Source organism: Rhinolophus sinicus, chromosome 14, assembly GCF_057876585.1.
Source record: "Rhinolophus sinicus isolate RSI-liver-muscle chromosome 14, RSI-T2T, whole genome shotgun sequence".
Taxonomy (NCBI): Eukaryota; Metazoa; Chordata; class Mammalia; order Chiroptera; family Rhinolophidae; genus Rhinolophus; species Rhinolophus sinicus.
Window position 1 is genome coordinate 104,880,180 of NC_142514.1, and position 24,021 is coordinate 104,904,200.

Below are 24,021 nucleotides of genomic sequence, written 5' to 3' on the forward strand. Positions count from 1 at the left end.
TGATTCTGTGTCCCATTTTAAAGGTCCAGGCTATCCCCTAGATTTAGATTGGTTCCTAAAAAAATCTTCTAGACTGAATCTTGACAAATGGATAGCTAAATTAATTTCCACTATTCTCTCTTGCACTGTTTGGTATATTTCAGCCACTATTAGCCTTAAAAGCTTCAACAGCTAAATCCAATGACAGTAACATAAAGCCAGAGCTTAAAAAAAAAAAAAAAAAAGAAGAAGAAGAAGAAGAAGAAGAGGCCCACAGTCATATATTTCTTTTCTCCCAGTCAAATGCAATAACTGAAACCCATTCCCCAGGTCAGAGTTTCATTACAAGAAAATGTACAAATACAATAGAAAAATATTTTTAAACTCAAAAGGTCACAGTTGCTTTCTGATCCCTTTGAAAGGAGGTGTTCCATTGTTATCTTTTATCTTCTATAACCAGGATAATCAGATTGTTCCGCTTGTTAGGAAGGCAGACTGTCATTGAGTTCCCAGTCACCCCGCTCCCTCAAAGCAGGTTCCAGCTGCATCCCGGAGACCTTTGAAAGGGAGGAAGTGTAAGTCCAGTCTGACTTGAGGCTGCCCACCCAGAATCACAGACTCGGTGGATGGGAGGAGAAAGGCGTGTCTGCCTTTTTTCCATCCTGTGTGGAGCAGGTCTCCTGCATGTGGGCGGGTAGCTTCTTCCATAGCTTCATCTACGGAAGAATCTCTGCAGGCTCTAGAGCACTGAGAGGAATATTTGGTGTCAATTTGCCACATCAATATTGTCGTGGCTTTACAGCCATATTAGGGCATTAATGTCATTACAATCTCTTTCCAAATTTAAAAAAGACAAAACACATGAGGGATAGAATTGGTGTGGAAGCCATGCAGAGCCTCAATGTGATTTGCCATAAAAGTCTTTGGTGTCTCTGTTCTCTTTCATGTACATTGATATTCTGACCATATATTTGTTTCAACTATTGCTATTGGCAGGCCCCATTCTTTTTTTTTTTTTTTTAATCATGTTAAATTATACATGTAGTTTCATTCATGAAAATATGCTGTAATTGGAAGAGCAAACTGCATAATTTAAATTGTCCCTGTAGTCTTCTGTTAAAACACAGGGATAGCCAGCCCCTACTCAGATAAGAATCCTTCATGCATGTTCCTCTCAGAAACCAGAATCAAAGAAAAACCTACTGTCATAGCGGGGGTGAGGATATTTATTTTGTTTTATTTTGAACTTTCTTTGAAGTTTGTTGACTCTGTGTATTAGGTATACATAGAATTACCTGTTTCTGTGTTTGGTGATAGCTTCCTTCCCTGTCTGTCAGTTTGATCAAGCTTTTCCTTTAATCATCTTAGGAAAAGATTTTGTTTCCCTCCCTAGTTAATGTGGATATTGTATTGTTTCTGTCTGGTTGCATCCTGAGTTAGATGCTTGCTGAGGAGTACCCAGAAAGCACTTAGCACTTGCTCTAAACACCCTTAGCAGCTTAAATATAAAATTCAGGCCAGGAGAAGTTTAACCTGTAGGTCACGCTGTACATCTGACTGTCATAAATTAAAAAATTAAAATCACCTTAGAATAAGAAATGAATAGCTATAGGGCCAAATTCAGAAACACATTTATCCTTTCATAAGAATGAAGTAGGTCATTTCTAAATGAGTTTTTCTCTTTTTTGAAGTATATATTCAATTAAATATTTTGTGTTTCATGGAAAAGAAAACGGCAAGGTTTTTCTTATTGTTCTCTAAGGACTCAAAACCCCAATATACCTTGGAGAAAGCGAGTCCCACCCTCAGGCTCACCTTATTATTTTGACTTTCATAGTCTAATATCATAAGCTTTTTTGTGTGTGTAATGTGGATCAGATCATATAAATAAAGAAGACGATTACAGCCCTTAACCCTTCAGTAATATTTGTAGAATATGCCAAATTGGGGAAACGCAACACCATAGCACATGTTTTCAGGTTCTTAAATACAAAGGAAAGAAGTACAGCTGAGTTTAAGCCTGACTCTCTAACATGACCGTCTAATCAAGAAAGCTTTCCTCCACAAAGAGCCATGTGCTCTCCAGCGTCTTGGCTACTGATCCCTGCTCTCTGCTGTTGATACTTGCATGGTGCAAGGGGTATATGCTTCTTTGCTTACAGGGGAGCATTCAACAAATATCAAGCGCCCATGACGTGTGTGGCACTGTGCTGGTGCCTGTGGAGCCCGAAAATCCCTTTAACCCCTTAAAATATGGTCAAGGGAAGAAAATACATACACACACACATTGGAACTCAGTAGCAGGAGATACTATACAGTTAGGGTTCATTCAGTTGCACAGGTGGAAGACTGAGGAGAGAGCGTCACAGGAGAGGCAGAATGGGGTCTGTGCCATCAAAAAATGGGTAAAATGTGAATAAAAAAATCAAGGGCAATTTTACTGAACCACTTTCACTAGTGCCACCCACCACCACCCCCAGGGACGTTTGGCAGTGTCTGGAGACATTTTTGGTTGTCACCACTGGGGGTACTTCTGGCATCTAATGGAGAGAGGCCAAGGATGCTGCTAAATATCCTATAATGATGCACAAGACGGACCCCACAGCAAAGAATTATCTGGCCCCAAATGCTGAGATTGAGAAACCCTGCCCTAAAGGGAACCAGACTTGGAGTTTCTGGGGACCTTGGTGGCAGTCCCATACTGGCAAGGAAAAAAGAATCTTCTTATAATGACTCTGGGAAGCGAGAAATCAGAGAGAAAAGAGCAACATTGGCAAGGGGGGATGAAAAAAAAAAGAAAGGATGACACTTTGGAAATTAAGCATGAAGGCCTAACTTTACTTCAAGCATCTATTCTATCTTTAGTATGTGTGTGTGTGTTTATATCCTGGGCAGATATTCAGCCGTTGTTGCTAGGAAATACACTTCTATCATAGTAGAATGTTTACTAAATTGCCTTTTCTCTAGAGTTAGCATCTACTCCATTAAGATTGTTTTTCATTTGTCATTTATTGAATACTTCTTGAGTGTTACTGATATGCCTGTATGCCTGGTGGCAGGAATATTATTAGGACGCTAGTAAATACTCTTGAGCGGCCTTGATGTAATGAGCCACCTTTTCAAATTTTGCCCCTAAAGTGCATGACCATTTTTTTCATACTGTCTTAAGTGTGTACACTTTTATTTTACTGACGATTATGAACCTCTTACAAATAGCATTATAGCCAACCAGTTTTAACCCATATTGATTTATAAGGGAATGGAAGAAACGAGAATACTACAGCGATGCAGGTCACCTGATTCTGCATTTAAAAAACAAAAGAATAAGAGACGGGAAGTGAGTGATTATTATTTTTTCTAATGCTTCTATCATCATTGCCATCCTTTTATGTTCCTTGTTTAAAAATAGTCCTAGAGGTAAAGGCTTGACATGTTTCCATACAAAAGATTTATCAACAGTGCGAAAAGTAGTATCATAAACACAGGTTTCTCAAGATTAGAAAGTGCTAGTTGGCGCTTTCTTTGTAGTGGGAAATAAAGGACTTGGTTGGAGGACCCAGCCCTCCACTGTCTAGCAGGAGATGAGTGTTAGCTACTACGGCCCTTTCCCTCTCTCCACCATCACCCTCTTCTTTTCCTCCCCTCCTCGTGCCTTGCGCATTCTTGCCCCCCCTCCCACCAGCATTCACACACAACGTGATACAGGAATTGTTTTCCTTGTTAAATGAAACCACTGTATAGATTCCTATTATTTTCAGAACATCTGGTTTTCAAATGAAAAGGTCTCGGGCACAGCAGCACTAGTGAACAATTCTGAAGAAGCTTTTAACAAAACTTGAAATTGCTTAACCAAAAAAAAAAAAAAATCCACTCCCCCTCCTGCTGTTCTGCAACACACAGTCTCTTCACTGAAAGGGGAGATGACATTAAGAAGTGAGAGATCTTTATTATAGCTCTCCTGGTTGGGCCTTCGAGCTTCAGTTCTGTTCCTATCCACTTCTCCCGTCCCTGAGAAATGGGAGTTTAATTAAAGCATAACATAGATGGAAAGAAAATTAACCTGGAAACCAGTGGAAAATAAGTTTCAAAGTTTAATTTTCTAGCACATATTTTTGCTTTCAATAGATTTCAAGTATAAATAAATAAATAAATAAATAAATGAATGAATGAATGAAAAACTATATTTAATATACACTGGCCAGCATAGCACAACTATGAAAATGAAATCGTCAGGGGAATTCCTTGCCGGCCCTAGTGTCTAGATTTAAAGCAGCTCCATAACACAAACTGAAGGGGAATTCAATTAAGAAAACCCATTGGCTCTTTATTGACTTTGGTTAAGAAAATAAACTGGGGGAAAGTGTATTAAAATATGTCTGCACTGCTTAGTATGCTTTCATTTAAGCTTATGACAATCAAAATGGGAGAATTTAAATTCTTTGCAATTAAGCTCTGCTTTCGAGCAGATTGGGTTCTCTGGGTTATTACACTGTGCATGTTTTAACGTACACCCTACTCACACACACCTCAGAATGCAGTCTTGCAGTGAAATCTGTGCATTGTAAAGCAGGAGCACCACAGAGCAATTGGAGAAGAAAAAGTATTTAAGGTTGTGAATTTAATTTTGTTCTAGGATTTTCATTTTCATTTATGGCACCCATTGTGTTTGAGACCACGGACTAATTTATGGATTAGTTTTAAAACCCCAGTCTGTCACACTCAATGAACAATTCTAAGTTGGAGAGAATCCATATGAAAGGATTAGAATGTGCCACAGTGGAGCTTACACATGACTGTTTCAACTAAATAGTGCCCAGCTGCCTCTCAGGCAGTCATTTTTTTTTTCTTTATTTCATTTTTCTTTTTTGATACTTAGTTAAATGGCTAGTGTCTCTAATCTCACACATTGTCAGAGCCTTTTCATTTTGTAAATATTATATACCGCAACATGAAATATAGATGATGTTTAATTTATTCAAGATAGGATCCTGTAAATTGTTTGTATGGCTGGGAGACTAAGAAGAAAAGTCAATATTTAGTGAAATGTGCATCTTTCAAATAGCAGTATGGGGCCCACCCTTGGACACCTTGTTTGATTATGCTCATAAACCAGCTAGAGAGTGACTATTAACGTACACACTTACTGGGTTTTCAAGAACATGAGATTGTTCTGTGTTGACCATATAAAATAAATGTACAATAAATTTGCCCTTGTAATTAAAATTAAAATAGAGATCACAGCTCAGTGAAGCCTTTTTAATTTCTAACCCTATGCCACCGTAAGTCCAACTCCACTTTCTGGGACCTATTTTTCTCATAGGCCTAGCTCAAAGGTGATTCTTTAAAGGCATCAACAAAATAAAATTTAGAAAAGCCTTTGTTAGGGCAATTACCACTCTCATTTTTCAAGCTAATTTAGCATTTATAACTTATATTGGAAATTTACTATTTGCATTTTGCCTGTTGTACACTTAAGATGTTATCAAACAACATAGTGACCCCAACAGTTGATTCACAGAGGTTGGCTTGCACATCTCTGCAGTCTTCTGATTAAGATACCCTTCTAAATCCTGCTTCACAGAGCTGCACTCATTCCAGAGCCAGGGTGTCTGTGGTTTCTGCATGAAGACATGCAGCAATTATGAAGGAGAATTAGAATCTGTCACAGTGCTCTCCTGCGGGGAGCACAAAGTCACTTGGAAAGAATTTTTTTGTAATTCTTTACTTGAAATAGCCTCTGTTCAGATAGCACACCAGATGGTTTCAGAGAAATGGAATCAGCCACTCCCCCAATACACCCTCAGTCTTGTTCTAAACTTTGTAGCCAACCTGTGTTTCTGCTGCAGTCTCCTGCTCCATTGGCTGGTCACGGTTTTGCCTTTACCAGCTGCAGTAACTGTGTTGTTTGACTTGAACCTGTGTTTGCCTTGAACTGTGTTAGAATTGTTTTTTCCTTTGCAACATCCCTTTCTCCTCCCCTGTTGGGTGCAATTGATGGATTTCCCATCCCCAGAAGGGGAAGCAAGCTGCACTGTGAACTTTCCTTCCTTTATTTGCTAGCACCCACATACGAGCTGATGTCTAGCTTCATTTGCCTTAATTTCCTCATAAAGCGGGCATAATGTTGTGAGGTAGGAAGACAGTAAATTGGGTAGTCACTGGTTAATGCTAAGATACAACTTTTGAGGATTCTAACCCTTAGGTTTTCTTCACCCCCTTTCTTTCATTTTATACTAATGATTTAACTGGTAAACATACAGCATATTAGAAATGTTACTATAAAAATAATGAGCCAAGTTGTTTATTACTTTTTTATTTTGGAAAGGAGTCAGTGCCTTAAAATGCTATAAAATGTATTAATATGCATGTAAGTGTTTCTGTACAAATGTGCATTTGATTTTGCCCTTCAAATTGAAAGCACCTCAAACTAACACTTGACTTGGATGTTTCCAATAAAATGTGTCAACTATATCATGAGAATCTGGTGTAGAGATGTTTCAACTGTGCAATTTTTGGTATTGTTTTTTTACTGCTATTTTATGCATACAGACTTGACTTGTAAGTATCATGTTCTTATGTGGTATATTTTATGCTTTTCTTTCCTTCATCTATTCTTCAGAAACCCAGATAAAAGTTATAATAAGCTACAGTGGCCTCTCAGACTTCTGGTTAATTCTGGCTCCTTTCACAAGGGCTCTAAAGTTTTGATGGCATAGAGTCCTAAGGAAAGCACGCCAACTGAAGGGAAACACCAGTGTGAATTCCCGTGTCATGTTGATAAAGCAGAAGCACCAGGCTCGTTTGATTAAAAAAAGAAAGTTGTTTGGCATTCCAGTGCATTTAAACATTGCCTGTATTGAGTCCAACAAAGTCTTTTGAAGTCTCCAGAACTCGTGAAAATAACTACCACCTAAATAGCTGCATTATAAAAAAGACAGGTAGCTACTTGCAGTTTTAACCCAGAAAGCCACTTTAGCTAGAGATCACTAGCTCATGTGTCAGTGTCACCACTTCTTTCTGGAGAAGGGGAAAGTAGAAGGAGACATACTTGGAATGTGTAGAACTGAAAATTAAAGCCTAGCCAGATGGGTTGACACTGGAATGAAGTTAGCTAGAAGAGCGGTGTTAAAATGACTCTGGAAAAAGAATGTCATCGTTCATTTTGTTAGGTATTTATCCCACTTCCCTTCTAGCCAAAAGTAAAGAGAAAATTTCTTGAGCCCCTTGAGGAATTTCCTGTGAAGAGGTGCCAGTGTGGCACCTGGTTCTGAAGCCTGGTAAAAGGAAGAGAAAACTAGAACAGCATCGGAACCAGAAGAGACAAACCATGCTTTCTTCCACCGTATGTGCATCTGGCAATGAAAAAAAAATCCACATGCTATCGCCTAATGTTGCCACGAAAGCAGGGCCCCTGGTAGCGCTCAGTAGTGAATGTGGTTCTGAATGTGAGCCCAGGGATGGCTGGAGACTTTAATTTTTGGAGTGTCACATGCCACATGATGAGAAGTGGCATTTGGCAGATCATGTGGACTTGGGTATTTCCATGACAGACTTTCGCTCTTAGATTGTAACATAGTAAGATTTGCAGAGTCAGAATGGGTGTGTGTGTGTGTGTGTGTGTGTGTGTGTGTGTGTGTGTTTCTGTATATATATGTCTGTGAATGTGCACATGAATGTGTGTTTGTGAGAATGTGTGTGTGTACGGGAACTAATCTGAAAACTTTGAACATGTTGATTCCCATGTCCTCCCAGTTAATTGAACTTTCCAGCTGAACTCTGCTGAAATAATACACTAGATGGAAAACTTGCACCCATGTATTCATCTACAGGCACCTGAGCATCAGTCATAAAAGGATCCAAAAAGCATAATATTCACTGAAGCCTAATTGGCAGTCATGACGCCCGAGTGGGTTGGGCTAAAACAAAGGCAATGTTTGAATGTATGCATCCATTGTTTAGCCAGCAGTTGGGCTGAGCTTTTCCGTCACAGTCCTGAGCCTTGATGCGTTAAGAGCCCTCTACCAGTCAGAGTTTGCCCTGGTGTTTCTCATCACTTTGCATGCTCCCCTGACTCTTGACTAGCAAGTAGATGTATCCTGGCAAGACCCCCAAAACCAAAGAATTTACTGTTTTCCTCACTGGCTCGCAGCTTTGAGCTGAAGGCATGTCTTAAAACAGTGCAACTCACTTCAAATGCTTTTTGCTTTTCATTTATTATTGCTTGTCACGCGATGTTCTTTGAAAGCTTGCTCATATATTATCTGTTCCATTTTTTTCCATTTTCCCTTTTCTGCATGCCGTTCCTCCTGTTCCTTCCCTCCCTCCAACCCTCTGTGCCCGTCTGCAGACACAACGGCAACGACAGAGCCAGCAGTTCACGGTTGGTATCACGTTACTGTTTACCTACTTTCTCAGCACTGCTGAGAGGCAAGGCAAGCCTGGGGAAAAGAGAAATGTAGTCTTCAAGGGCAGTCATGTTTCAAGTAGACTGATCTCATAAATATACTCTAATTTTTAAAGGCTTGAAAGACATGGAGTCTTGTCATTTCTGTTGTGAGTTCAGCAGCCAATGGTTGCGGTCTGAGATGAGGCCTCCGCCTCCCTGGCTGGCGGGAGGGCAGCTGCCCCTCGCCCTTATTTGTATAACCCCGCCAGACACGGAAATACAAGGGACTTCAAAAACCTAATATTTGCCTAAAGACCCAGTTACTTTCTTCATTTATAGGCTCGAGTCCCAGGTACATGTTGAAGGGGAGTCGTTTGTGTCACTTAGTAGTTGAGACTGAAGGACAGGTCAGGGCAGAAGATTCCTGTTTAAATTCATGAGGTGGTGACAAGGAAGGTCATTGCTCTTCTTTTAACTATGGCCCCAATCGTGTTTACCTCCACAGCCCCTTCCTGGTTCACCCTTAATCGCTATGTGTGAATAAAAGTTTATGTTAACATTTGGCAGGAAACATCCCAAACTAAGGAGGATACCACATGTGTATTTGAACAGCATTAACTGGGACTTGAAGAAAATCATTTGTGTACGGGTATCTTGTAGGAAAAATACTAACAAGTGAGTTAAGATTTTAACCCAAAGGTGATAAAAACAGGAGGGGGCATCGGGAAATCCTTTCCCCAATTCCACCACTGACTTATTGGGTTGGAAAAAGACTATTAATTTTTTATGTCTCTCCAATCAAAAAATTAGGATCATGTGTCATCTGTTTATTACTTTATTACTTAGCTCAAACCTAACCATGCTGATATTGTACTTGGACACAGCTATGTTAGTTAAAAAATGGACTGAATTTTAATAATTGAATCCAAGGGAATTACTTGGTAAAGGGCCGACTTAAATCACTTTGCATGTTGTGCAGATTTGAGATCCATCATTTAAATGATAAGAGGTGATCAGCCAACCCTGTACTGTTCATTCAACTATTAGAGAAACATCTCTTCCTAGTACAGACTGGTTTCCTTAAATAGACCTACATTTGAGGACTTATCTGTTGGAAATCTCTAAGCAAAATGTGCCCTATGTGAGCTGGCCTTGAAGGTCAGACCTCGCTGCCTGGCAGGTCACCCCCATGTTTGGACACGCTGATGAGGAATTCTGAGAAAGCAAACAGATTGTAGGTACAGAGCAGTATGCCCTCCCACTCTGCTCTTACCTCACCCTGCCCTTTCCTGCCATTTGTATAAAAGGGGAAAGTTCATAAAATAAGTTAAAGGGCCAACCAAATACACTAACGATCACGAAAAATCAATTAGGTATAAAACTTCCACTTTCTAAGGTAATGCCCCATAGTGCTGGCTACAACTCAGGCATTGCACTCCATTAAGCTCGGTTATTTGTAGGTTTCATCATTAATTGAGCACTTCTTGACTTTTATCGATTATTCTTGGAGCTTTAAGGCTATTTTAATGTAGTTCGAGAGATTTTGTTCTGTTCTTTTTAAGATGCTTTAAGTTCTGAGCTTCCTATAATTAACTCCAGGGTCAAATGTAAACGTAAGATTTCTGAATTCTGTTGAGATCTTTGAAGAAATATTGATCATTTATCTCCTAAGACTCCAGAGTTCTATTTTCTGGGTCCCTTCAATAAAATCTATGTACTTATGTGACTCTAATGGATTTAGGCCTTGGAGTTGCGCAGGATGTGAAGAGGAGGAAATATGTCCCCTGACTTAAAAACTGAGAAGTTTACTTAGGGGCCAATCCTGATTTTAGGGCACTGTTTTTGATCAGGTCTTTCCATCTGGAGAGAGAGAAAGTGAAGGTGATCTCTTTGTGTGGAATAACAAAGAGACACTTGGAGCAGGATTTTATATCATTACTCTGGCAGGAAATAGACATCTGTGTAGTGTGAGCAGCAACCTGTCTTATTAGTGCTGGGACAGTGTTGAAGCCAGCGATACCTCAGTAACATGTTATTGACTGGCAGTGCCTGAGAAATATACCTAGAGCCGAGAAGTTTGGGGAGGAAAAAAGAAATATATATATAGTGATTCTTTAACAGCAGAAGGAGAAAAGTGATAACCTAGGTTGATTCCTATATAATGCATTTATAAATACACTCTCCAACTTGGCTAAAATCCTCACAGTATCCCCACAAAGGGGTCCTACCTCTATCTTGAGCAGCACATTCTCCAGCCCACAGCAAAAAGCTTTAATGACAGCCAAAGTAATATTGAGAATTTTACTGGACAGAGGGGAGAAAGTCTCCCAGGTCAGTTGTCAGGATAAAAACAGTAATAGGAATATAGTGGAAATTACAAAGCAGGAAACAGGTATCCAAACAGATGAAGCTACAGAACTGATTTTATTTGAGTGAATTTGGCTAAAACCCATCTTCTTTGATGCAGCAACCATTTGACTTAGATGCACTTGAAAATAATCTTGAGATGTTCATTATGGAGATCAGAGCCTAGAAAAATGTGGTTTGATAACTTGGCAACTTAAATGACAAGACATATTATTAGGTCAGCCAGTTGTGACCATTTTATTGGTCTTAAAAGTTTTCATACTGGATTTCCTTCCATATTTCTCTTTCATAAAAAGGAAAAAAATGATTTTACAAAAAGCTTTCCCTTTGAAGACTCATTAAAATATTTTATTCAAGCTTGTGTTGCTAGAGTATGTATGAAGTATACCAGTTGTTTATGTACGTTGACCATTTGTTCTTACCAATATCTGATTGGAATAATAAGCATGTATTGGAAGGTTAGAAGTGCATGGGCATGATTCAAAATCAAACGGATTTTCTCCAAAAAGAAACCAAACAATAATCAGCCACAATGTATTTTTAAGGATCTGATTGATAGTAAAGATAAATGTGAGCATACGAATGGAATTTTTAGACTAGGGTGATCTAAGGGATCGTCTTTGAATAAGGATCTTGAGCATTTGTGTTTTTGGAGCTCATCCTTAAGGCCTGGACAGGAATAATCCTGTGTTATCTGTGCATGTTGAGCAATGCAAAACACACTCTGCCAAATCCTGGTACCACTGGTCTGAACTTCATGGCAGAAATGCATGAGTGACTTAAAGCACGGATGGTATAGTCGTTATTATGGTTATCGATATGTGGGTGTGTGTGACGGTTTTTATCTGTTTGTTCAAATGTGGGCGCTTCTCTGTTATGTGTCTTGTGCCTTGTTCTTTTTCTGCCCTGTGTGTCCCCTCTCCCACCCCCCACCCACCTCCCCCACGTGAGGTTTTGGGTGATAGCATGTCCATGGTCTGGAATAGTGCTTGTGCTTTTGCTGCACTGCAGTGAGCTGGCTTCCTCTAGGTTGAGGTCTCTCTTTCTCTGTCTCTCTCTCTCTCCCCCCCTACCCCATTTTATTATTTTCAAATCTACCTGTCCTTTTGCTTTCCACTTCTTAATACATTAGACGCTGATGATCTCATGAATTTAGGTATCCCAAATGAGTTTTAAAATAGTTTTAAATTCAGTATGTAATTGCGGTAAGACTCAAACTGGGAACCCCTCTGAAATAATTTGTCACTTTCACTTTTGGTTTCAAAATATTTGGCTTGTGCTAGATAGATACACTGCCCTCAGGTAACTACCCCATGAGTCTCCCTTTCCCTGACTTACTTTATAAGTAGTGCAAGCCATGATAGAATTCTAAAAGCACATGAAATTCTCATCTTACTTTCTATTCAATTGTGGGAAAATTCTGAAGCCCATTGTAAAGAAAACTAGCCAGCAGTGCGCATTATTACAACCTCTATATCCACCCCCTGTGTATGTACCTCTCTGCACATCTCTCTGTATGAGTACACGACAGTGGCATTCAAAGGCTGTCATTCAGTCAAGGGACTCTGCAGACATTGTATGTTCTACTCAAGAACAAAGCTAAAGAGGTTTATGAATGGCTGCAGGACCTGAAGATTGCGTTTCAGCCTTGATATGCAGTTTGGAAACAATGTGCTGCTGTTTAACGGCGTGAACCAAATTTCTGCTAATGGGAAGAAGGGAAAAACTCTTCACAAAAGCTGACAAAGCAGGAAGAACAGGATGACTGAGTTTTTAGATTAAAACTACCGGGGGCGTCTGAAATCTCTTATGGCTGATGATGGGAGTAACAGTTTCCATAATATGGCCAAGTGATCAGATGTATGCCGTTTAGGTAAGAGAGAGACCATCGCCTACTTTTTCATAATGGGAATGGTACTAGGATGGGTGGGCTAAAGCTTTTGTTTCCTAGAGGTTTTATTTGATTGTTCTCTTTTGAAATTTTCTTTTAAAAACAAAACCCTGATGAACTGAACCCACAAACATTAAGATTTTACTTTGACTTTGAATTTCTTTCAGTATCTTTAGGAGTTCTTACTGTTTCTAATTTTTGAGGTCCCCCTTAACCGGGTCCTACTACTTTCAGAAGCCAGCGATGTCTGGTACAAAAGAGGAATAGCGGCTGCAGAAGCACTACCTGAGGCTGCATGCTGCTCACGGTAGCACCAAGCAGCAGCAAAACACACGTCTGCACGGAAGAGACAATTGTAGTGTATATATTCAACTATTACGTTTGCACCGTAGGACTTTATTAATTGCTCCCAAAAATCCCATATGAACCACAAGTAAACTTTCATTTGTTTAACAAAGTCTAGAGAAATTGCTTGAATACATTTTAATTAGAAGTGACAAAAGGGCTTTAACGGATGATATGAAAGTTTAAAGAAAAGAAACAAGAAGTGGTTCCCCACTTGTTAAATTGTGAAGATGTATTTTAAAGAATATTCTCTGCTTCATAAAATGCATCTTTGTCGTCGTCTTTGAGAAAATGAAAGGTATACAATTTTTAACATGGAGGAAAACTACCTAAATCAGAACAATTTTAGGAGGTAAATTTTGCATGTCTTCACTTGCACACTTGGTGCTTCAGTAAACTCTTCCTAATTATATTTATTCAGAAATAATCCAACTATGGCGGAGTACTATAGATTTATAAAACACAATAGTAGTGCAAAACCAAATTTAATTCCACTAACCCAAGTGGATTCCTATTCTCAGATGTAATCTGAGCAGTAGATTCCAGAAGACATGGTGTTTTTTAAAGTTTATGTCATTAAAAATGACAATTTCATCTTTAATGAAGTGTATATCAACTGTCTGTTGCTTTTTAATGGGAAACTTTGCATATCAATGATATTTCATAAACATATTTGTCTTTATTTTTTTTAAATTAGCTTTCTAATGCCCTCTCCAAGGAAACAAGTCTTGAGCAGTAAAGCTGCCTATTTGAAACATCCTTGTTTAATATGGTTCAGTGGGCACCAAGCACGTTTTTAGAATGCTTTGATATTCATTGGGCCACGTAGAAGTGAGGGATTAGCCTTCTGAGAACTGCAAATTCATAATTAACTACAGAGAAGTACTTTATGTTGCCCATTTATAACAATTATTCAAATAATTGTATTCATTAGTCTTTATTCAATGGGTAACGCCAGTTAAAAACAGGAACACTTTCAACCAATCAGATTTCAGAACAAATGGATAGCATAGCATCCTTAGTCAGTTACCTCTATAATTTATTGCATTACTCACTGCTTTTCCGTTAGTTACCCGAATCCATAGTTTAGGTACATCCTCCATTTTTAATTGACACCTGCCCTTGAATATTGGCACCCAAAAGTCTTGATGGAAATCCTTCCAGAGTTGATGATGTGATTACTTCCTTTCACAACACCGACCTAGCTATAATATTCATTTGGCTTCTTTATAAAACAACTTATAAAATCCAAGCTTTTACTGAGCATTTTATACCTGAGTATTTCTATTAACTTAGAGTTTTTTGGGGTTTTTTTTTTGTTTGTTTGTTTTTTAAAGTGTTTTGTTTGTTTTTTAAAGTGTGATCAGTTTGACATTGCTTGTTTCCAGAGCATTTGTTTTGGTTGCTTTTATGCTCTGGTTGGTAGTTCACTGAGCCTTCTCCCAAATCATTAATTCGGCAAATACTTTCTGAGCATATACTTTGTGCTTGGCTATAAGAGAAGGGAAAGCTGAAAAAATAAGGTGTTCCCCTCTCTTCAAAGACCTTGCAGTTTAATAGGTCCACAAACATCTTCAAAAGTGACAAATCCTATTAGAGAAGTATTAGCAAATTGTGCGAATTAGAGGACCTGGAACAATCAGACAGGACTTTGAGCAAAACATCGAAAAACAAGTAAAGGCCTCCTTGGTTGTCCAACATTTTGTGGTGTTTAATAGACTTCATTAAAGGATCACCTGTAAGTAAAGCGTGAGGAAGTGAAAGCTATCTTCTACCTGAATCCACCATTGTTTATCTACTTTCCTCTTCACTTCTTTTAATTCAAATCAGAGCTTAGCTGAGAGCCATCACCGCTGGCCAGCATTGGTGGTTGACTGGGATGTCAAGCCCCCACTTGATTATCTCCTGACCTAACTGCTTTTTCAGCTTTGAGGGTTTTATTTTTCAGGAATACCTCTGATTTTTAAAATTTTCTTTTTTTAAAAAAATAATTTCGCAAATCAGATTTTCTGATGAAGGCATAACCTGCGATCTGCAGTTAGCAGATGCTGTACCATTTGAAGCAAGTGATCCAAGAGCATCATAAATTGATCATGAACTGTATTTGTCAGTATTGGCAAAGGATTTCAATTTACGGTAAAATGTGAACTAAAACTTACAACTATATGTAACATCTAAATATATTTGTATTTTAGAGATAGAGCATCAACAGCTAACAATCGGGCTTTATTTGTTTTTCTTTTTTGCATGCTGTTATGAATGAGTGATTTTAAACATTCACCTTCATGTTTCATGTGCTTTGAAAGTGGAGACTGAGGAATCTTTCTGCCTCGATTGTGTATCAACAAAATTAAATGATTGGAGAAATGTACTTACATATTAGTACATTCAAGCTATCCAAAAAAGAGAGTGAGAGCAAGAGATTTGGCTCATGTTTCTAAGAGATTCATCCTCAGTTCTTAAGTGTTTTGTTTATGTCCCTTGAGGAATGAAAAGAAAAACGATTTGTTTTTACTTGTAAGGCCTTACTCAGTTGCCCAATTCCGCAGAAGAACTGGACAGTGAGGACCTCTCAGGTAAGGGCTAGTCATTAGGTAAGGCACTGCAGTGTCCAACCTGTGGGTGCTCTGTCCACTTCTACGAAATGGCCATTTGGTTTGTTGAGCAATCATTTAGCAATTGTGGATTTTGAGACTAAAGAAAAATAAAATTTTATGAACACTTTCTTCCTCCCCACCCACCTTTTCCCTGTGGTAGTGGCATGTGTGCTTCAGATTGGGACTGATGCTGTCAATGCAGTGAAGGTCGGGTCATCTTCGGGATTGTACTAAAGCCACTGTGTGTTCAGTGGCTTAAAGGACTTTTCAGGTTCTAGATAGACAGAGGGTGCCAAAAACATGTATACACATTTTAAGAAGGAAAACTGTATTAAAATGGTAATAATGTATACTGAAAATAGAAGATGAATACAAATCACGTTTGATTTCTGCAATTGCAAGAGGTGCTCGAAGTGGTTACCATCAGCGTCCAGACACTTCTCATTACAGGGAGCTACTGCTTGAGCAACTTTAACCAAAGTGTCCACTCATATACATTTTTTTGGTACCTCCAGTATAATGGTTCAAGAGAAATTTTGTTGCATTACAGTGCAGTTTAAGGATGTTGGATTATGAGACAAGATTTTTATTTTGAAAAAACAACAACAAAAAAACCTCATTGATCATTTACTTCTTTGAAGTAGACTAAAAAAAAACCCATGTCATAGTAACCTTAGAAGTAGGAGGTGGGGAGCGGCAGGAAGGAAGGGGGGTGCAATTGTTTTGTCACACACCGTGATGTAAACTAATTATCTACCTCAGACCTTTTTCACAGAACACTGAGCTCTTGCAAAAGTAGGTTTCATGCTTGATTCCAGGATTTAGGTGTTACTAATCCAGACTAAGAAGCATATCCTTAAAAGTGGCGGTGGGGAGGGGGGTGAGATTTAAAATGGTCGGAGCTAAACAATTATATGAGCTCCCATGATATTGTAGCTGGTCCTACAATATCATGGGAGCTCATATAATTGTTTAGCTTTGACCATTTCACTGCAAACCAGCTACAGCTTCTTACACATTTTGATCAGTCACTTCTTCATAAGTCAATAAGGAAGGCCCCCCTCCTTATCACTGTGATTGAGAAACCAAGGCATAGGACTATAGATACTACTCCAATCTGTTGGAAAGAAGGGTTGCATATTGCCCCTTCTTGAAGAGATTTCATTGCAGCTCCCTTGAAAAGTTGCAGTATTAACTGCAGGTCTCACTACAGTGAGAGAGCAAGATAATACCACTCAGTCTTGTCAGGTGCAATAGATTTATTGCCCAGTATGTGCTGTCAAACCTCAGGGATGCCTTGATTTTTCTGTTGTGTAGCATGTCCCAGTATGGGCTTAGCTGTTGGATTTTCCCACAGAGTAGAAGCTCCGGGAGGCCATATTGGTTTTGTTCACTGCTGTATGCCTGTTACGTAGTAAGCACTCAGCTGATACTTGGATGAATAAATGAATTCCAAATCCCAATGAATTTACATAGATAAATAAATAGAAGACTAGAAAGACAGCCAGCCTATCAAGAAAGTGTTTCATTTTTGCCTCTTAATTGTGGTATATTTGGAAACATTGCAAAAACATTAGCCCAACTTTCTTTTTAAATAGGAGTAGATAAGTCCTTCTCCCTGTGTAGAACGTAATGCCAGGCATAAGTAATCTGTGCTTTCAGTTCTCATCCTGACCCTAAATAAAACTGCTCTCTGACACAGTGGCCCTGGCAATTGAATCTTCTCAAGAATCCTAAGAAAGGACAGAGTTCTCATTGGCCTTGATCCCTCTTGGCACATTAGCCAGACAAAGATCACTCAGATATGCAGAAGTAATTTTTCTCCTCTTTAGGAAAATAGGACGATATCAGCTATGCCCCTCTTCCCCCAGCATCATCAATTAAGGAACACTCTGGGTCTCAACTCTGCACCAAGTCTGATGCGGCCTTGTTGCAGTTCTATCAATCACCTACGAATCAGGAGCAATAAACCCACAACTGTTTGTGTTCATCATAATACGGTTAAATTAATAACTACGTTGCCCCCTCCCCCACTCCCTCCAGGAACCCTGCAGTCATATGTTGCTCAGGAACCATAAGTCATGTAGAACACTGATGATCTAGCAGGCTGGGGCCAGGCTGCCTTTGCATCTGGTTTGATGAACTAATCAAAAACTGATTAGCACCTTTGTTCAAAGGGGATGCTGATTAATCAATTACTATTGATTGTGAGCTTGACTTCACTCAGCAGCAAAGAGACATCTGAAGGGAAAAAAAAACAACCAATAAAAATTGAGCAGCTGTCATAGTGTTTAAATTTATTAAAACAAAATACATTATTTTTTATGAAGCTGTCTTGAATTGGGTCACTGAAGGAGAGCATATTGATTGAGAAAGGATGAACTTCTCAAATTTCTGTAGCCTAGAGACTGAATTCAATTATAATACAAGACAAACAGGTTAACACCCGTTTTAAACAGTCCATCAATAAATTAGAGTAGGTGTTGCACATTTAATGCTAAACTGTGGCAATGAATAATATTACCATTCATTCCTCACTCTGTATGGGTGGAAATTTCGTCCTTTCCTTCTCATGGATAAATGTTGTAGTCTGCATTTCCTTCAAAATAGTGATGGCCTATCTTCTACTTCCCCCACTCCCCCCACTTCATCCTCGTCCCACATGCACTACTGCTACCTAAGATAATGACAGTCTCATAAGCAGCATATGGTGTTCCATCCTCACCCAGCAAAGCAAGTTGCCCAGCCGATCCTCCTCCTTAATCTGCATTAAAAAATTATGCTGGTGTGTATTTCGGTGATTTAATTATTGGCAGACCTGGGGAGTTTATCCAGCTTGACTTTGAACCCTTTCATTTACTTTTTGGGTGTTAACTTTATTGACGATGGATCCACAAGAATTTTGAATTGTTTTATCAATTACATCTGCTGTTTCCTGGTGACAACTGGTGGTTATTGCCACCCATGTGGAATAGAATAGCTTTAAGCATATTTATCCTTCTATTTTATTTTAAAACTTTTAAAAAATGTCTCCAACTGCCTCAGCAATGGGAGGGCCTCGGGGACTGTTTAGTGCAGTACGGTGGTAAATATACCCTGTGCCAGACAATGGCCCTCCAGCACAATCCAAGCAATCCATCAGTCTCCTGCTTTTGAAGCAAAGGCTCTGACAAGAAATTCCAGAGCTGTCATGCTTCCCCAAAACATGTTTTCAACTCTTGCCCTACAAATGAGAAAGTGATCTGGAAAAAATCCTACAACATCTCTCTCACAATCCATATGAAAGTATGGGTGGAGGGCAAATTCTAAATGGCTTTGATAATCCATGCCAAGTGTTAAGGAGATATCCTGGTGAGCCAACTCTAGTCCCCTAAATGGATTACGAGGGAAACATGGGCTCAAAATGTAGCCTAAATGTAGATACGGTAAGCATTTTAAGGTCTTTGGATCCAGGTGACCCGCTCCAGGCTGGGATGCATGGCCATCTGGTTGTGTGAGTGCCCTCAGTGTGTGTGAGAAACTGTCAGACGGCGTAGCATTTTGAGGGACTCTTAACTAGCCCCCACCTAATGTGTGGCCCAGATTTGGCATAGAGGCTATTTCATTTCTTTGGTAGACTAATAATAATAACAGTAATGATGAAACAACAAAAAAACCAGGTGGGCTGGGATGTGTAGACATATACAAGGTATGGCCCATGAACGTAAAGTGTGGCATTATTTAACTTGTATCTATGTAGTATTTACAGCTCAGAAAGCCTTTTCACACATAGTAATGATCTTATTTGACCTTCATTCACTTGACACAATTGTTGGAGCTCCTCCCCCGTGCTGGGCTCTGGGCTGGGCACCAGCATGCAGCAGTGAACAAGACCAACCAGGAGCTGGAACTGCCATGGATTTCACATGCCAGGCCCCTGGTCTTGTGTAGTTACGTTCTAGTGGCGGAGACGGGCTCAAAACACAAGGTAATGTCGGACAGTGACAAGTGCTGTGAACAAAACAGAGCTGGGTAAAGTGAGGATGAGTGACTGAGGTTGGGAAGAGGTGGAGGCTAGTTTAGAAAAGCTCACCAGGGAAGCCATTGGGACAGGAAGACCAGTGGATGAGACTGAGCCAGACATGGGAACATTTTCATGAAAATCCTGTGAGATTGTTAAGGAAGGGTTTTTAGTCTCAGTTTACAAATAAGGAAACTGGGGCTCCTGAGGTTAAATGACTTACTCAAGACACAGTCTGGGGTGGGGGGGAAAGACAGTCAGAATTTGAACATATGGGTCTTCCTGCCTCAATAGGAGATAGAGATTCTGATTTAAAGTGATTATTTCCCCCTGTGAAATCCATAGTTCGTTTACTCGGGGGTCTTGGGAATCCTTTTCCTCTCGGACCCTTTTCAATTCACTCTATTCACCCACAGGGTGAGGAGGGGAAGGGAGGCTTTCCAGAGCCCGTCAGATGTAGAGCCACATACTAACTAACCTAGATAGAGCTCCGGCAGCATTAAATCAAGCTTTGTCCTTCAAAGAAGACCTTCAATTCTGCTCAGATGTTTTCAGTGCCATTGTCCCCCAGATTCTCCTAAATTATGGTATTAGTTTCCCATGGAGATGGCTCTGAATGCCATGGGAAAGTATTGGGTTGCAGAAGGTTAAACACGTAGATTCCCTTATTTTAAAACTCCATTTTGTACAAGGCAGTAGACTGACAAATCATGCTGGCTTCATTCCAGCTTGTCCATGACTTTCTCACGAGTGACTTTGAACTTCATCGCGTTGCTGCTCTTCCCATAATCCAACATGCTCCCATGTCCCTCACGGGGAGGAAGGCGACCATCAAATTAAAGTTCCTCCTTCAATTTGGAGGAACTTTCCTCCGAATTAAAAAGTTGGCAGGCTACAAGGCAAAATGTGAATTCTAGTTCTACAGGTTGGACACTGCTTTGGGGTGGCTCCATCATATTCATTAATCCATTGTCACACCCCCAAATGTCTGAGGTGCACTGAAGCATCTTTCTCCACAGAGAGATTGTAGTGGGAAATGTAAGCTTGGAAATGCTTCACAACCCTGTACTCTATCAGATGTACATACTCCTTTAAGGAAAACACTGGTACCATCCTCAGTGCCTTCTTGGTGCTTAGAATGGAAAAGGCATCATGGTTCTGAGCCCTTATTACTATGAGACAGACAGAGAGGACTCATGAGGATGCCCTTTGGTTTCTCTGGTAATGCTAAATATCTTGGGAGGATTGCATCCTTTTACTTCAAGTTATTTGAGAAGGGAGAAAAATCAACATTAAAAAAACGACAACACTTGTTCTTACATTTAGCTGACAGCAAGTTAATATCCTGATACTCAAATGGTCCACCTGAATCATAACTTGGACTCGGTGGCCTTCAGCTGCCAGGCCCACAGCCTTGACCACACACAGGACAGGTAGACCATCAGTCACGCTGTGCCATTCTGCATAATTGAAAACAAAGGGTTTGGTGACTTCAATTCGGCAAGTGTTTATGGGGCATCTCACCATCTGAGAATAATGCTGAGTGTGCAGAATAACCCTTACCCCCAAGAGCTAATAAGTATTTGCCTTGAGTCGGTGATACGAAATGGAATGAAGCCCTGGGCTAGAGGCACTTCCGTATTCAGCAACACACTGACCTCTCAGAACGACCCTGTGAAATGCATGATTGTGCTGAGCGGCGCAGGTTGGCTGATTGATCTTGCAGCCACAGAGAACAGCAATGAAGCCCAGCTTCTACCCCAGATTGGAGGGCAAGTCCAGTGCACTTTCCAGTGGACCCTGCAGGAGATGACCTCTTAACTCTTCCTGCATCTCCTGTCCGGGCCTGTTTCTGGAGGCTAAGGTAGGCAGTGACAGCCTGGCAGAGCCCTGAGTCCTGGTCACTTAGCAGTGGACACTGTACGGCCAAAGCCTGTGTGCCATGCTTCTCATTTAAATGAACGCACACTGAGCTCTGGGTGGCACGATGCTGATGATGACTGCAGTTTTTCTTCAAGTAGCTTAACATAGTTCCTTTGAAATGTTGGTGTAGCTGCAGTTCCATTGCAGGAACGAAACGCAGCTGACGGCTAGTACTAGGTGCCTGGGATGCTATATAGGAATCTGCATGATTTTCTTGTCTTACATTTATTCCTTCCCTTCCACTTTCTAAGAAGACAGAAAAGAAAGGTTACGCTGCATAGAAGCTAGTACGCTCCAATATATATTAACATCTTAATGGGAAAGCCGTGCGTGTACTGTATACATTTACTACTCTCTGACAGGAGGGAATTAAATGTCAGAAGGATTTGTAGCATCTATAATTGAATTGGTGCTGAGAAAAGCAAATCTTAAAGAAGAATAACATATTAGGATTAGCAAATAATATGGCATTTTGTCAGCGCATGCCATTCAGTGTGTTCCCCTTCAGTAATAAAGCCGTCCTCTTTAAAATGCACGTGTATTTTTGTTGCCGTGATGGGAGCCACGATTGGGGACGAGGACGAGGAGCTGTGGTGTTCAGATGGTGCCAGATTTCTGGATCTGGTTTTGTCTTCGAGGTCAGATTTTGTTTTTGCCTCAGATGTGGACAATCCACTGTCAGGTTTCTTCTTTCTTCCTAGCAAGGAATAGCAAATGACATCATCATTAAGCTGCTTCTGAGACAGGCGAACTCCTACAGCCCCAGGCAGCTGGAGGCAGCATTTCCGTTATAAACTTTGATTCTAAGAGTTTTTAATTAAACTGGCCTGCCCAGCAAGATTTCAGCCGAAGAAAAAGACTAGAACTAAACCAAGTGACAGAACTGTTGCAGAAAGTCAAGAATTCTAACTTCTCTCCAGTCGTCCGTAGATGAGGAAGTTACAGAAGGCAGAGCACATGTATTGTCCAATAAATAGAAGTAGGAGGACCGATGTTAGGCTCTGCCCATGTTACTGGTTTTTAAGATGAGATCTAAGGTAGTTTATAACCTTTGGAAAGAATAGATATGAGCATCTAAGGGGGAGTGTCCAGCTGTCCCCAAGTTTTTAAACGAGCTGGCAGTGTTTGGAAATGTGAAGGAAGGCCAGTGCAGGGCGGTGTCCTGCCTGTGCCGTCTGTTCTACTGTGTATTACTGCATCCCACTTCCGCTCCTCAGGTAGAAAACGTGGTGCCCTCTTGGTATAAAGGCCAGCCTCAGACTGCGGCCTGGCTGCAAGGTGGGAGGCTGCAGTCACAGTGAGTCGTCTGCTCAGTGACTTCCGGCCGAAGTCCTTATTTGCAAGGAGCTTGTGTAGGGTGTACTGGCCGTCCCCTGGCTCTGCATGGATCCCTGCTTTTGGCAGCAGAGCCTTCTCGGTTCATCACAGATCCTTGATCAAGGCATCCGCATGACAGTTTATGTTAGGCGATCCATGCCAGGTGGTAAAGTAGCCATAGAAACCAGGATCTGCTGCAGAGCCGTTTAACACAGGCAGCACAACCGCAGAGGGCTGCATTGAGGATGACTCGGGCAAGTAATCTGAGGACAAGTAGGGAAAGAGGAGTCCCCTGAAGGGAGCGGGAGGGAGACTGATGTTCCACCAGCAGTCACTTTTCTTGTCAGGCCCTGGGGAACTACAGCCTTTAGAACTCCCTTCACAGTGCCCATAAGTTGTGGATGGAGCCAGGACACTTGGCCCAAGGTAAAGAAATTTCAAGCAGTTTGGGGCATCCCTCTTGGGAGTTCCTTTAAAATGTTTCTGTCCTTGCAGTTTCTAAGATGCTAGGCAAACGCTGGGGGTTGAAGCTATGACCCGTGCTGTAGTAGCCAACTTAGCATTCTGCAGGCAGCTTGTAAACGCTCACCTGGAGCCAAGTTGTCCCAGCTTTTTGCCAAAAGGAAAGCTAACTCACGAATACCAAGCAGTTTATGATTGATCTATCCTTAAAGAGAATCATGTCACACTTAGAGCCATAGACCTGGCTGCAGAATGGGACAGTACAGGAAGGATTGCGCCACGACTATGAGTTGTCATGAACGCTTCCCAACATTTGCAAAGTGCACGTAAAAGTCAGACTCCCAGAATGACTAGGCCTAAGTTACTTGAGGTTACACATGAAATGGTTTGGATGGAATTCCTCACTCCAGTCGGGAGGTGTCACCCAAACATGCTTGGTTCTTCACGGCTGAAATAACCATTCCGCCACAAGCGTACACCAAGCAGAAACGTGGCTTTACTCTTCAGGGTGATGGGGCTGAGCCTAGTCCCAGAACCAGGAACATATTCCACCTGTTACTAAGGGAAAGAAGAGGAAAACATTACCTTCTAAATTGAAGAGCTGTCTGTGTGCCCGAGGATCAGGCATGTTTATTTTCAGTGTAGAAGCTGGAGGCAACTGTAGAATCTAGCTCTGTGGTTTCCTTCTCTGCCTTATTGAGAAAAGGAGCCAGCAATGTGGAGAGGACGTCCCCAGGACGGCCAGGGAGGTTCG

At 40.6% G+C, this 24,021-nt stretch overlaps 1 protein-coding gene across 7 annotated transcripts in view; it reads left to right on the plus strand.

Annotated features, from left to right (window-relative positions):
- Positions 1-24,021, plus strand: part of CADM1 (cell adhesion molecule 1) — a 339,012-nt gene that overhangs the window by 302,351 nt on the left and 12,640 nt on the right. For 3 of the 7 annotated variants that reach the window (XM_074335447.2, XM_019715453.3, XM_019715455.3), the window contains 2 exons: positions 8,327-8,359; positions 15,491-15,544. The exons of 2 other annotated variants lie outside the window; for them this stretch is intronic. In XM_074335447.2, the coding sequence (XP_074191548.2) occupies positions 8,327-8,359; positions 15,491-15,544 (87 nt within the window). The remainder of the gene's footprint in view (positions 1-8,326; positions 8,360-15,490; positions 15,545-24,021) is intronic. 2 more of the 7 variants (XM_019715454.3, XM_019715458.3) reach the window with 1 other exon arrangement.